This window comes from Pituophis catenifer, unplaced genomic scaffold (assembly GCF_029215685.1).
Source record: "Pituophis catenifer annectens isolate HBS135680 unplaced genomic scaffold, rPitCat1.0.hap2 SCAF_3, whole genome shotgun sequence".
Lineage (NCBI taxonomy): Eukaryota > Metazoa > Chordata > Lepidosauria > Squamata > Colubridae > Pituophis > Pituophis catenifer.
The window spans coordinates 2334968-2349614 of record NW_027256883.1 but is presented as its reverse complement, the minus strand read 5'-3'; the positions used below and the strand labels follow the sequence as shown (position 1 = coordinate 2349614).

Sequence of the window (14647 nt, the reverse complement as noted above, 5' to 3'; positions counted from 1 at the left end):
CTTCTCTCTCCCCCCCTCCATCCCCCTCCCTCTTTTTCTCTCCCCCCTCTCTCTGCCTCTCTCGCTCCCTTTCTCTCCCTCCCTCTCACTTTTCTCTCTCTCTTCTCTCTCCCCCTTTTTCTCCCTCTCTCCTCTCTGCCTCTCTCTCCCTTTCTCTCCCTCCATCCCTCTCTCTCTTCTCTTTCCCCCTCCATCTTCCTCTCTCTGCCTCTCTCTCTTTCTTTCTTTCTCTTTCCCTCCCCTTCCTCCCTCCCTTTCTCTCTCCATCCCCCTCTCTCTCTCCCCCCTCCCTGTCTCCATCCCTCTCCCTTTCTCCCTCTCCATCCCTCTCCCTCCCCCCTCTCTCCATCTCTCCCCATCTATCATTTATCTATGAATATGTCTATCGTCTGTCATGACTATCATTAAGTGTTGTACCTTATGATTCTTGATGAACGTCTTTTTATGTACACTGAGAGCGTATGCACCAAGGCAAATTCCTTATGTGTCCAATCACACTCGGCCAATAAAAAATTCTATTCTATTCTAAGTGTGAAAAACTCTCATAAGTCAACTTTTTCAGTGCTGTTGTAGCTTTGAGCAGTCACTAAATGAACTGTTGTAAGTCGAGGACTTCCTGGATCCACCTCTGTATGAACCCAGGCGGTTCTACTGCACGCTAGTGAAGAGAGATCCTGGGATGTTCTGTCTCAGCTGCTCCTCCTCCTCATCCTCTCCCTCCCGTCTCCCCAATCTACCCTTTTCCAGGTTTTGATTTTACCAGCAACGTCCTGGCCGGGAAACTCTACGGGATTCCGGCGCAGGGAACTTTGGCTCATTCCTACGTCTCCTCCTTTAGCTCCGTGGACGACGTAAACTCACGGGTTAGTACTCAGGGCGGCAGGAGAAGTTCCCCCAAAACGGTCACTGCGGTTAAACTGCCAGAAAGAAGAGGAAGACCTATTTTCCAAAGCACCTGAAGGCAGAACAAGAAGCAACAGATGGAAACTAATCAACCTAGAACGAAGGAGAAATTTCCTGACAGTGAGAACAATTAACCAGTGGAACAGCCTGCCTCCAGAAGTTGTAAATGCTTCAACACTGGAAGTTTTCAAGAAGAGATTGGACAAGCCTTTGCCTGAACAGGGGGTTGGACTAGATGACCTCCAAGGTCCCTTCCAACTCTGTTATTCTGTTCAATTGGGACGTTAGTTACTGCTTGGTGTTAACCTCTGCTTAGCTGTGTGTTGATTGTTGTGGTCTTTTAGCTTTTTGATTATAATATCCCAATCAAGGGGTATAATAATAATAATATCCCAATCAAGGAATTGCCAAGAACACTCCTACCAATACTGACAGGGGAAGACTCTTGTATATAAACAGAGAGCAAACCCCCCTCCCTTCACTGATGGTGCTACCTAGTTGGGTTATGAAATGTCCAACTGGAGAACACCAACCATTTTGCTGCTCCTCTTCCTCCTTCTCCTTCAACAACAACTCCTCCTCCTCCTCACAAACACCCCTCCCTTCTAGCACTGATGATGTTACCTAATTGGGTAATGAAATGTCTGCAAGAAAAGCACCAAGCTCAGAGACCAGAAAAGAAGAGAGTTGGAAAGGACCTTGGAGGTCTTCTCCTCCAACCCCCTGCTCAGGCACCACTTCAGACAAACGGTTATCCAATCTCTTCTTAAACACTTCCAGTGTTGGAGCCTTCACAACTTCTGGAGGCAAGTTGTTCCAACTGGTTAATTGTCCTCACTGTCAGGAAATTCTTCCTTAGTTCTAGGTTGCTTCTCTCCTTGATTAGTTTCTACCTGTTGCTTCTTGTCCTGCCTTCAGGTGCTTTGGAGAACTACCAATGAGTCCGTAGACCATATCCTTGGGGAAGAAGATCCGTCTTGGAGTTAGACAAACAGACGTGGACCTTGGTGAAAGATCTGCCCAAGTAGCCAGGAAGTCCTATCAGTTGACGGGCCCACTTGGTCTTCCAAGAAGCATCTGTGGAAGGTCCTTTCTGAGCAGCGGCCAAGAAATCCCAGACTCTTAAGAGGGTGATTGAAGTCCTGGGGCTTCTTGAGAAGTGGTTGGGCAGTCTCTTTCTTTCCCCCAGTAGAGCCTGCTGCCCCTGACTGGGAAGGAGCCCGTGGATTTTCCAACTTTAGTGGACAAGTGGTTGACCCAAGTGTGCCGATTACTTCAAGTCTCGCCAGAGAAGGTGAGCTGCGGAGAGCGGGCAGCCTTCATGTCCTACGCCATTGCCTACCCACACAACTTCCAAGGGCTGTTGGATACCTACTGCGTCATGAGGTAAGGAAAAAGGAAGGCTGAAAACCCCACTTTTGGGTGGAATCTTTGAGGGGCTGAGATTTGGGGTGGGACTGGCCTGGTCATCCTTGGCTGGACTCAGAAGCTAAGCTGGAAGGGGGGATGTCAGGCCTTGGAGTTGAGACCACTAAGAAATCCTGAAGACCAAAGCAACATCTAGAAAAAGGCAGTGACGAACCATTTCTGTAAGACTCATTTTCTATGAATTTCTCGTACTTAATGAATTGATAGGATTCCATAGGACAATAACTGACTAGGAAGTCTTCCATATATGCTTATTTGAATATGATAAAAGAGAATATTTGTGTTCTGTCCCCGTCCCACACACGCACCCCAACAGACGGCCCGGAGTTAATAAGCCACATGACAAAATCTTTGAAGATAAAGCTGGCAGCAACCCAGTGGCTAGCTGCCAATTCAGACTTTACTCACACAAAACAAAGATTAGACTGCAAGCATTCCGATAAAGCAGGCAAAGTTTCAGCAATACAAGGATTAGTCCAAATGCAGTCCGACAAGGCAGGCAGAAGTCTAGTAACGCAGAGATCATGGATTATTTCTAGTTTTTGCTCGTCACAAACTGAACCGGCCACCACACCCACGTTTATACCCTGTGGGGTGTGGTCCAGTGACTCAGCTAATCTCTGGCACGCCTTCCCCTCTGCTGCGCACGCTTCTCCCTGTGCCGCTATCGAGGATCCAGCCAGCACTTATCTCCTTCGTCGCTGTCCACCTGTGGCTGCGGGAACGTGCTTGGCTCTGGGCCTATCTCTTGGCCTTCGGTGTCCTCCGGAGGCATTGCCAGAGAGGAGGGTCCTGGAGAGGGAGGCCTTGCCAACTCCTCTCCCTCACTCTCAGAGTCTGCATCTGTCAATAGCCCAGGCTCAGGCAACGGAGCCACAACAATTTGTAGCTCAGTTTTGAACTTCATAGTCCTTGGTGCTCTCTGAGCTTGATGGTTTTCTTGCAGACGTTTCATTACCCAACTAAGTAACATCATCAGTGCTAAAAGGGAGTGGGGTTTGCTCTTATTTTATGTATTAATGGCTTTCCCTGTCTTCGTTGGTGGGAGTATCTTATTTGAATCTTCTTACAGACCCCTGTTGAAAATCCATCAGGAACTTCCATGTAAATACTCTATAATACTTACGTACAGTCTCTTCACACTTTCCCCCTTTTTTAAAAGAAACCTCTCACTTAATTTTTTTAGAACAATGCAGGAGAAGAACTCTCTTAATCCACTGTTAAGCACAATATCAGAAAGAGTCTGGGAGTATCTTTTAAGAACTGTTACTATAAGGCAGAGGTCCTGTGAATAGTTTCTCCAAACATATATATATATTTTAGTTAAAAACCTGTCTCGCTTAGCAACAGAAATTGGGGGCTCCATTGTGGTCGTAACTCGAGGACTAACTATAAAGAACAACTCAAGAATGGCCTCTTCTGTAGGCCTTCAGGCACGATCCCTGAGGAAAGCTTGACGGATACTTTGATCTTCTCAGGAGTGGCATCCCCAACTTTTGTGCCGTCGCCCTGGCGTTGAACCAGCTGGGATACCGAGCCATCGGAGTCCGGCTTGACAGCGGAGACCTGGCCAAGCAGTCGGTAGAGATCCGGCACATCTTTCGGACCTGTAGCAAGCAGTGAGTTGGGAGGTTGTTGGGCTGACCCTCTGGTGTCAAGCAGTGGTGAAATGCTACCGGTTCAGGCTGGTTCGCCCAAACCGGTAGTAAAAAAATGTTTTAAAAAAAGTTCCAATGATCAGCGGAGCGACATGCAATTGTCGGAATTTTTTTTTTTTTACTTTTTAAGCATTTTTTTTACTACCGGTTTGGGCGAATAGGTAGTTAAAAAATTGCTTTAAAAAAGTATAAAAAAAGGCTCGGATGATCGCGCAGCATAGCTTGTGATCGTCCAAGGCTTTTTTTTAACTCATATTTATGACGTTTGAGTGTCCCGGGATCACATGATCCCCTTCTGCGACCTTCTGAGAGGCAAAAATCAATGGGGGACCCAGATTCACTTAATAACCGGGTTACTAACTTAACAGCCGAAGTGATTCACTTAACTATTTTTGCAAGAGAGGTCAAAATTCACTTAGCAACTGTCTCACTTAGCAACAGAAAGTTTGGGCTCTGTGGTCAAGGACTGCCTGTTACAGGACTGCCGTTCCGTCCTTAACTTTTTTCTTTTACAAACTAATATATTTTTGCAGTATTTTTTTCAGAAAAATTAAAATACAGAATCCAAAGGGGAAAAATAAAGACAAAACAAAATGAGACAAAAACATTTTTTTTAAAAAAAGATGTGGGTTAAAAGGACAAAAAACAAAAACAGATACCTCCCCTTCCCCTCCACCCCATTAAATATACTGACTAAAAATAATAGCTTTTCTGGTTCCGAAACAGGTCCAAAATTTATAACTTCTACATCTATTTGCAACCCAATTTGACCTGCCATACATCACATATATATATATATATAAAGAAAAAATTAGTTAACAGGTTAATGCACAGCAAAGTTAAACTTCAAAGTCTTTGGTTAAGAATCTGTTATTTCAATTAAATCGTAGAAAGTCTACAACTTCTTATCCACCACAATTCACCCCAACTGACTCTGATCCTATACTAATATTTCCTACTCCTTTCTATAACAAACTTACCTGATCAGCAAAATCCAAAATCAAAATTTCATTTTTTTTCCCCCCATCTCGGGCACAAAGTGCAGAAGTGGTTTCCAAGTAGAAATGAAATTGGATGCATTATTTTCTTGGATCCAAGCAGGCAATTTAGCCATCTCTGTTATTTCCATCAGTTTTTTTTTTTTTCCCCAGCCATTTATCCATCGTGGGAATTAAAGTATTTTTCCATTTTTGTGGCACTGAGAAAGTCTTGACGGATACAGCTGGATCCCCTTGGCATAGGCTGGAGACGTGGCTGTGTGTTGCAGGGGAAAAATGAAGGGCTTCTGGAGGAAGGGGTGTCCCTTAACCCCTGTGTCTTCCCTTCCAGTTTCCAGGTTCCTTGGTTTGGGACGATACCCATCACGGTGAGCAACGATGTCAGCGAACAGAGCTTGGAAGAATTGTCTCGAGAGGTGAGGATACGCCGATGCAGCTTGGCATCGGGTGGGGAAATATTTTAGGATACTGTCCAGAGCCCAAAAGCTTTCCTATCCTTTGCAGTGAGGATTGGGATAGAATAGAACTGGAAGGGACCTTGGAGGTCTTCTAGTCCAACCCCCTGCTCAGGCAGGAAACCCTCTATCATTTCAGACAAACGGCTGTCCAATCTCTTCTTAAAAACTTCCAGTGTTGAAGCATTCACAACTTCTGGAGGCCAGTTGTTCCACGGATTAATTGTAACTGGTAACTGGAAGCAGTATTTTAATATTACAATGTTGTGGTAAAGCAGTCAAAATTCTCCTCTTCCATTTCCATTTTTTTTCTCCTCTTCCATTTCCATTTTTTTTAAATTCTGACACATTCTGCTTCTTTCCAGCTGAAGTGAGATAAACTTTAATAAATATTCCAATAACGTTCTTAAAATATTCACATTGTACATGGTTAAAATGTATACTGAATGCATTTCCTAAATTTGCATCAAATCTTTGACCAAGTCGGGTGGATTTGCACGATATTCTAAATTCTCCCAAAAGACTGAGTTTAAGGTACCATATTTTTCAGAGTATAAGACCCACCTTTCACCTCCTAAAAGGGGGTGAAAATTTAGGTGCATCTTATACGTCGAATATAGCCCCATCCATCCACTGGCCCCCACCTTTTGGCCTCTGCCTCGCAGCAGTTACCTCCTTGCAAGCAAACAGCAAGAAAAAAACAGCTCCTTTCAGCTTCAGCACAGCCTAATTAGCACAAGTTGATTGGATCGGCCTCCCGACTCTCAGCTGTTTTGCTCTCAGCTGTTTTGCACAGGGCTCTGCTGCTTGCTACAAAGAGGTAAATTGCTGGGAGCAGATTTTTTTTTTCCTTGTGCTAATTAAGCTATGCTGAAAACGAAAATGAAAGTAAAGCAGGCTGCTTGCTGTTTGCTGCAAAGAGGCAAAATTGCTCACAGGCAAAGGCAGAGGGAGATTTCCTTTTCTTCTTTTCCTCACCCAAAAAGGTAGGTGCATCTTGTACTCCGAAAAATACCGTAATTGTAAAATGTAATTGCTGAGTTTTGGTGTGTGTATTTTTCACACACGCAATGCATTACGCAAATGCAACTGATGTCTACTAAACATATTGCGTGCAAAATGATTAAACCTCGATCTGGATTCCATGTGTGGTAGAAGTTTTCAGGATGTTGTTTTTTCTAATTATAAAATAAAATATAAAAAAAACTCTTAAAAGAGTTTAAAACTCCTTCTGGGAGTTGAAGTCCATCCATCTTCAAGCTTCCAAGGTTGAGAAACACTGATCTAATAAATAGAAGGTTGTAGGACAGGATCTGAACTTGTGCTCCTCTGATGCCAGGAGAGGACACCGAGGTTCAAAAGCCTGGCCTGCTCTGATTTGTGTGACATTGTGAGATTTTGTGTGTTTGTGTGTGTGTGTGTGTGTGTGATCCATCCGTAAATTCTGGGCTCAGGAATTCCCCTTCGTTTTTGCTGTGTTCCTCGCAGGGCAACGAAATCGATATGATTGGCGTCGGGACCCACCTAGTGACGTGTCCCCTTCAGACGACCTTGGGCTGCGTCTACAAGGTAATTAACCCTTCTGCCCCACGAGAACAACGTTTCGGAGGAGATGCTCTTCAGTGGAGGGGGGGTGGGTGTTTGGCAAAAAGCCAGATCGCTTCTCTAGGGCGACAGTTGCAGGCCAAGAAGTCTGCTGTGGGGCAGGGGAGATGGGTCAATCTCTAGAGCAGGGGTGGGGAACGGTGGCCCCTTTATAACTTGTGGACCTCAACTCCAGGGGTGGGTTCTAAATTTTTTTTACTACCGGTTCTCTGGGCGTGGCTTATTTTGTGGGTGTGGCTTGTTGGGGGTAATGTGACTGGGTGGGTGTGGCCAACTTTTTTTTTTTTTTTACTTTTAAAAGCATTTTTTTTTACAACCTTAAGAGGTTGCAGAAAAAAATGCTTTGAAAAGCCTCTGACGATCAGGCAACTCAGCTGGGATCGCCAGTCTTTAGTCTTAGTCTTTAGTCTTTATTTGATTTATATACCGCCCTACTCCTGAAGGACTCACGGCGGTGAACAGCCAAACGATAAAATACATAAATACAAAATTTAAAAACAGAATAAAACCGAATTAAACAATTTGGCCCAGACAGATTTAAAACACCCCAATCATTTAAAAACAGATTAAAATTTACATATTAAAAGAGAAAAAGGGGAAAAAGATTAGGCCAGGCCAGCTTGATGAAATAAAAACGTTTTAAGCGCGCGGCGGAAGGTGCGCAGATCTGGGATCCTCCGTATCTCCGGGGGGAGCTCGTTCCAGATCGTAGGTGCCTCCACAGAGAAGGCTCTCCCCCTGGGGGCCGCCAGTCGACATTGTTTGGCCGACGGCACCCGGAGGAGCCCCTCTCTATGAGAGCGTACTGGCCGGTGGGAGGCTATTGGTGGTAGTAGCCGGTCCCCTAGATAACCAGGTCCTAAACCATGGAGCGCTCTAAAGGTGGTAACCAAAACCTTGAAGCGCACCCGGAAGTCCACCGGGAGCCAGTGCAGCTCGCGCAGGAGAGGTGTTATATGGGAACGCCATGTCGCTCCCATTACCACCTGCGTGGCCACACTCTGCACCAGTTGGAGCCTCTGGGTGCTCCTCAAGGGGAGCCCCATGTAGAGAGCGTTACAGTAGTCCAGGCGGGAAGTGACAAGGGCATGAGGCAGAGGCTTTTAAAGGCATTTTTTTCCCCCTACAACGTCTTCGGCTGAAGAGGCTGTAGAAAAAAATGCTTTGAAAAGCCTCTGACGATTCCAGCTGAGCCGCGGGATCATCAGAGGCTTTTTTTTTTAACTTTTAAAAGCATTTTTTCCGTCGAAGCAGTTGTACAAAAAATGCTTTTAAAAAAAGTAAAAAAAAAAAAAGCCTCTGATGAGGTCGGTGGGGTAAGCGAGCGGCGACCAGTTCGGGGGCGTGGCCAGCCAATGTTATTACCGGGTCTCCGAACTACTACAAATTTTTACTACCGGTTCTTGCGAACCAGGCGCAATCCACCACTGCTCAACTCCCAGAATTCCTAAGCCTCCCTATGGGTCCCCTCGCTTAAGGCGGTCCAGCTAAGGTGACCGGGAAAAAGGGCCTTCTCTGTGGGGGGCCCCTCCCTGTGGAACATCCTCCCTGCAGAGATATGACTGGCCCCCACTTTGAATTATTCGGTCTGCAAATATGCCTGGGGACCTCAGGGTAATATGGGTTTTATGGAGGAAGAGGAGGAGGAGAAATGGAGGATGAATTTATTTATTAAATTTAATAAATAAAAGACTGTAATGAGGAGTCCTTGGCGCTCTCCAAGGTTGGTTTTCTTGCAGACATTTAATTACCCAACTAAGTAACGTCATCCATGCTAGAAGAAAGGGGGTTTTGTGGAGGAGGAAGAGGAGGAGAAATGTGGGGTCCTTGTTGCTATCTGAGCTTGACTGTTTTCTTGCAAATGTTTCATTACCCAGCTAGGTAACCTCCTCAGTGTTGGCATCTAGTTGGGTAAGGAAACGTCTGCAAGAAAACGACCAAGCTCAGAGAGCACCAAGGACCTCTAATTACAGTATTTTATTTATTAAATTTATATGCCGCCCCTCTCACCTGTAGGGCAATGTACCACCTATCTGAGAGCAGGTAGCCTTGAACGAGGTTGAGCATCGTTAACTTGTTGCATTTGGCTCCATCTTTAGCTGGTAGAAGTCAATGGTTCTCCAAGGCTGAAAGTGACCGAAGACCCAGAAAAGACAACCTTGCCTGGAAGGAAAGTGGTCTACAGACTATGGGATGAGGCAGGTGAGACGGGGGATCACCTTCAACCAGACCGAAGCACCTGGTGGTTTCAGAGTCTCTTGGCCTACCCAACTTCCTGGGATCTTGGAAAGGCGAGAATTTTCTTAGCAGAGACGTCCAGTGCTTGTGGGAAGTAGATGGTTGTGGCTCCGTTACCTGAGCCTGTGTCATCGGCAGGAGAGGACTCCGAGAGTGAAGGAGAGGAGTTGGCAAGGCCTCCCTCTCCAGGACCCTCCTCTCTGGCAATGCCTTTGGTGTCCTCCGAAGGTCAAGAGATAGGGCCGGGGCCAAGCATGTCCACGCAGCCACAGGTGGACAGTGATGAGGGAGATGAGTCTTGGCTGGATCCTTGGCAACGTCGCAGAGATAAGCGTGCGCAGCAGAAGAAGAGGCGTGCCAGGGATTAGGCTGAGTCACTGGACCACACCCCACAGGGTATAAAAGAGGGTGTGGTGGCCGTTTCTGCTCTGTGACAAGCAAAAAACGGATATCGGACGACCTTCTTTGTATTTACTGGACTTTGTTGATTATTGTGTATTGGCTTTGTTCCCGGACCAAGGGAGAAACTCCCCCCTCGTGAGTAAAGAATACCTGGCAGCCTGCCACTGAGTTGCTGCCAATTCTGATACAAGATAAACTGTTGTCGGCTGAGTTCTTTAACTGTTGCCTGTCTGTGGGGGTGCATGTGTGAGACGGGGACAGAACATAGATATTGAGGTACTGTGACTACCTGTGACCCACTTTGTGGACGAGCTAAACCCACTGAGCAACCCTAATGACTATCTGGTGCAGGGGTGTCCAACCTTGGCAGTTTTAGGATTGGGAGGCCAACTCCCAGAATTCCCCAGCCAGCTGTCCTGCCCTGTCCTGTTCCATCCCATCCTATCCTATCCTATCCTATCCTATCCTATCCTATCCTATCCTATCCTATCCTATCCTATCCTATCCTATCCTATCCTATCCTCCTATCTTACCCCACCCTATCGTATCCCATCCTATCCTATCCTCCTATTCTATACTATACTATCCTCCTATCCTACCCTATCCTACCACATCCTACCTAATTTGGAGCATTAAAAGGGAGTTTGAACTCTCGGCTGGCTGTGTGACCTTCGTGCCTTGTCCCAGGTCATCACACCATCTGCTGTGGGACTCGTGGCCTTTCTTGGACCGTTGGCTGGCCAGGAGAAGAACTGCTGGATGAGACAGGTGCCGCCCGTCATAAGCCAGGTGTTACTTCTAACGTCGCATCTTCTGGTTCTCTGCAGGCTTCCCATGCATGGACCTCATGGCCCTGGAGGAAGAGTCGGCTCCTGAGGCTGGCCAAGAGGTGGAGTATTGGACTCCGGGAGGAACTGAGAAAGCCAGGAAGGTGATTCCTTCGGCAGTGGAAATCCTTCACCTCGTCTACTTTAAAGATGGACAGGTAAGGGAGTAAACTCCTTCTGCCAGTCTGGGAATCGGGCTGTCTTGCGGCAGGATATCTCCGGGCGTGATGGAATCTCATCCCGAAAGACGAGAAAAACACAACCTCAATTAATCAGAATAGAGCAGGAAGGGACCTTGGAGGTCTTCTAGTCCAACCCCCTGCTCAAGCAGGGGACACTAGACCATTTCAGACAGGTTGCTGTCCAGTCTCTTCTTAAAAACCTCCAGTGATGGAGCAACCACAATTTCTGGTGGCAAGTTGTTCCACTGGTTAATTGTCCTCACTTCTCCTTCGTTCCAGGTTGCTTCTCTCTTTGATTAGTTTCCATCCATAGTTTCTTGTCTTGCCTTCTGGTTCTTTGGAAAATAAGTTGACCCCTCTCTTCTTTGGGGCAGCCCCTCAAATACTGGAATGCTGCCTTTAGAGTGCTCCATGGCTTAGGACCTGGCTACTTAAGGGACTGCCTACTACCACAAACAGTCTCCCACTGGCCGGTACGCTCTCATAGAGAGGGGCTCCTCCGGGTGCCATCGGCCAAATAGTGTCGACTGGCGGCCCCCAGGGGGAGGGCCTTCTCTGTGGGGGCACCCACTATCTGGAACGAGCTCCCCCCGGAGATACGGAGGATCCCGGATCTGCGCACTTTCCGCCGCGCTCTTAAGACCTTCCTATTCCAGCAAGCTGGCCTGGCCTAATCTTTTCCCCCCCTTTTTTTTAAATTGAAAATTTTAAATCTGTTTTTAAATTATTGGGATGTTTTAAATTTGTCTCGGGCTAAATTATTTAATCTGGTTTTATTTTTGTATTTATGTATTTTATTTTTGTGCCTGTTCACCGCCCTGAGTCCTTCGGGAATAGGGCGGTATATAAATCTAATAAACAAACAAACAAACATCATGTCCCCCTTAGTCCTTCTTTTCTTTAGACTGGCCATACCCAAATCCTTAATTTGTTTTAGCCTCCAGGCCTTTAATCATCTTAAATTGCTCTTCTCTGCACTTTTTCCAAAGTCTCAACATCTTTTTTTATAACGTGGTGACCAAAACTGGATGCAGGTTTCCAGGTGGTGCCTTACTAAGGCTTTATAGAGCGGTGCAAATCCTCCACGTGATTTTGATTCTATGCCTCTGTTTATACAACCAAGGATTGTATTGGCTTTTTTGGCTGCTGCTACGCACTGCTGGCTCATGTTTTAAGTGATCGTCCACTAGGATTCCAAGGTCCCTCTCAAAGACCTTCGCTTGGAAGCCAAGAGATCCTTTCCTCCACGTTTGGGTGATGAATATGGGACTGGTAGTCCTCATTCTAATCCTTGGGACCAGAATTTCCATTGCTAAGTGAGTCACGCCTGGCTTTACGACCTTTTTCCCATGGTCGTTAAGCAAATCACTTCAGCTGTTAAGTGAACCGATCGGTCATTAACCGAATGCGGCTTCCTGTCAGATTTTGTTGACAGGAATCAGACACACAAGTAAATAATTCTGCAGGATTCAGATTTTACATATAAGAAACTTCTTTATATACAATATTCAGCATACAAAATCAGGGAGACAGAAGCAATATTCACAGAAGTAAGTCGTTACAGAGTAGAGAGATACACAGAGGCTAATATATTGTACAGAGGCAGCCATTACAGAGGCCAAATCAACTCTTATATACAGTTCAGCAAGTCTAAGCCACGCCCAGGCTCCAGACAGTCTCTTATGGCCCCATACAATGTTTCAGTTTCCAAACAGTCCCCATTGGCTGACCTGTTGTTATGTATATCCAAACAGTCCCCATTGGCTGACCTGTTGCTATGTCTATCCAAACAGCCCCCATTGGCTCACCTGTTGCCATGTCTATTCTAGTCTATGAATATTCATACTCTGACACTTCCCCCCATGGAGTTTGCTTTTCAGAAGATATCAAAAAGTGATCCCATGATCCTAGGACGCTATAAACAAATCAGTTCCCAAGTATCTTGATTTTGATCACATGACCATGGGGATGGTGCAACGGCCATAAATGTGAAAAACGGTCATAAGTCACTTTTCCCCCTCCCGTTGTATTGAATGAACAACAGTTCATTTAAGTGACAGTTCAGAGTTACAACAGCATGGAAAAAAAGTGGCTTGCAACCGTTTTTCACACTTATGACCGTTGCGCGTGACCCTGTGGTCACCTGATCAAAACTCAGTGTCTCATATTTATGACGGTTGAAGGGTCACGGGGTCACACGATCCGCTTTTGCGACCTTCTGACAAGCAAAGTTAATGGAAAAGCCAGATTCATATAACAATCGTGTTACTAACTTAACAAATGCAATGATTCACTTAACAGCCATGGCAAGAAGAGTCGTAATATGGGCCAAACCCGCTTAACTAATGCTTTCACTTAGCAATGTAAATTTTGGGCTCAATTGTGGTCATAACTCAAGGACTACCTGTATCTTTGAACCATCACTAAATGAATGGTTGTAAGTCAAGGACTACCTATATTCACTGTTGCGGCTGTTTAGAATAGAAAGGGGCTGCTGTCAGACCATTTATGTCCCTATTTTTCTTCTCTTTCTGCTTTTCTCACCACAAAGGTTTGCCGGACGCTCCCTTCTCTGTTGGAGATCAAGGCTCACGCTCAGATGTCCTTGGATAAGCTCAATCCTGTCCACAAGAGGCTGCAGGATCCGGAAGCCTACCAGGTACAGGCGGTGGGGAGAAAGGTGGGGGGCCAGCCCCATCTTTTAAAATCTCATTTTGCTTAGAAAGGCCGTGCTAGAGAGAAAGAAATGCCTCTAATGTTGGACTTGTGAGCATAAAATAGATCGAGGGGAGGCAGAATTCAGGAAGTCTCATCACTTACACATCTATCTATATACAGGTAGTCCTCGGCTTAGGACCACAATCGAGCCCAAAATTTCTGTTGTTATGTGAGATATTTGTTAAGTGAATTTTGCCCCGTTTTACGACCTTTCTCACCTCCGTTGTTAAGTGAATCAATGCAGTAGATAAGTTAGTAACCTGGTTGTTAAGTGAATCCGGCTTCCCCACTGGCTTTGTTCGTCAGAAGGTCACAAAAAGGGATCACGTGATCTTGGGGCACAGCAATCTGAACCGGTTGCCAAGCATCTGAATTTTGATCACATGATCATGGAGATGCTGGAAAGGTCGTAACTGAAAAAAGGTCATGTCACTTTTTTCAGGGCCGTTGTAACTTTGAACGGTCACTAAACGAATTGTCAGTCAAGGCCTATCTGTATTGCTAAAACTCTTCTTGTCGTGACCTTTACCTGGGCACAACGGTACATCAGAACGGTGCACAATTTTGGAACCAAGGGTGTGCAGCTAACGAGTAGGCTGGCTTGGCCACTCAACAGTGAAGCGGGCACAGCAGCTCCTGGATTTTCTACATCGCATGAGAAAAGTGCATCTTCTTTGTCCCGTCCTTACCACTTCCTATAGAGGGATGATCAAGAGCATCCTGTCATATTGCATTACAATCTGGTTTGGAAGCATTACTGCTTCAGACAGGAAGGCAGTGGAGAGAGTGGTGAGGACAGCAGAAAATATCATTGGCAGTTCACTCCCTTTTATCCAGGACGTGGGCTAGAAGCAGTGCTTGAGTAGGGCCCGTAGGATTGTCTGGAACACTACACATCCTCTTCACAACCTGTTCTGAAGTTGTATGGTTGTATATTCTGAAGAACTGAAGAAGCTTCTTCGGTGAGAAGTGAAACGTTTGCAAGGAACACAAACCAAGAAAAGTCCAGTTGACTTTTGAAAATCTTCCTCCCCGTCCTTACCACTTTCTATAATCGAAAGCATCCTGTCCTATTGCATTACTGTCTGGTTTGGAAGCATTACCATTTCAGACAGGCAGGCGGTGCAGTGAGTGGTGAGGACAGCAGAAAATATTATTGGCAGTTCACTCCCTTCTATCCAGGACATGGGCTAGAAGCAGTGCTTGAGTAGGGCCCGTAGGATTGTCAGGGAC

The 14647-nt window shown here is 45.9% G+C and overlaps 1 protein-coding gene across 1 annotated transcript in view; it reads left to right on the top strand.

Annotated features, from left to right (window-relative positions):
* The window catches only part of NAPRT (nicotinate phosphoribosyltransferase), a 32316-nt gene that overhangs the window by 15706 nt on the left and 1963 nt on the right, over positions 1 to 14647 (top strand). The window contains exons 5-12 of the mRNA XM_070940255.1: positions 748 to 863; positions 2096 to 2289; positions 3810 to 3950; positions 5319 to 5403; positions 6931 to 7011; positions 9147 to 9249; positions 10515 to 10672; positions 13248 to 13355. Coding sequence (XP_070796356.1) covers positions 748 to 863; positions 2096 to 2289; positions 3810 to 3950; positions 5319 to 5403; positions 6931 to 7011; positions 9147 to 9249; positions 10515 to 10672; positions 13248 to 13355 — 986 coding nt within the window. The remainder of the gene's footprint in view (positions 1 to 747; positions 864 to 2095; positions 2290 to 3809; positions 3951 to 5318; positions 5404 to 6930; positions 7012 to 9146; positions 9250 to 10514; positions 10673 to 13247; positions 13356 to 14647) is intronic.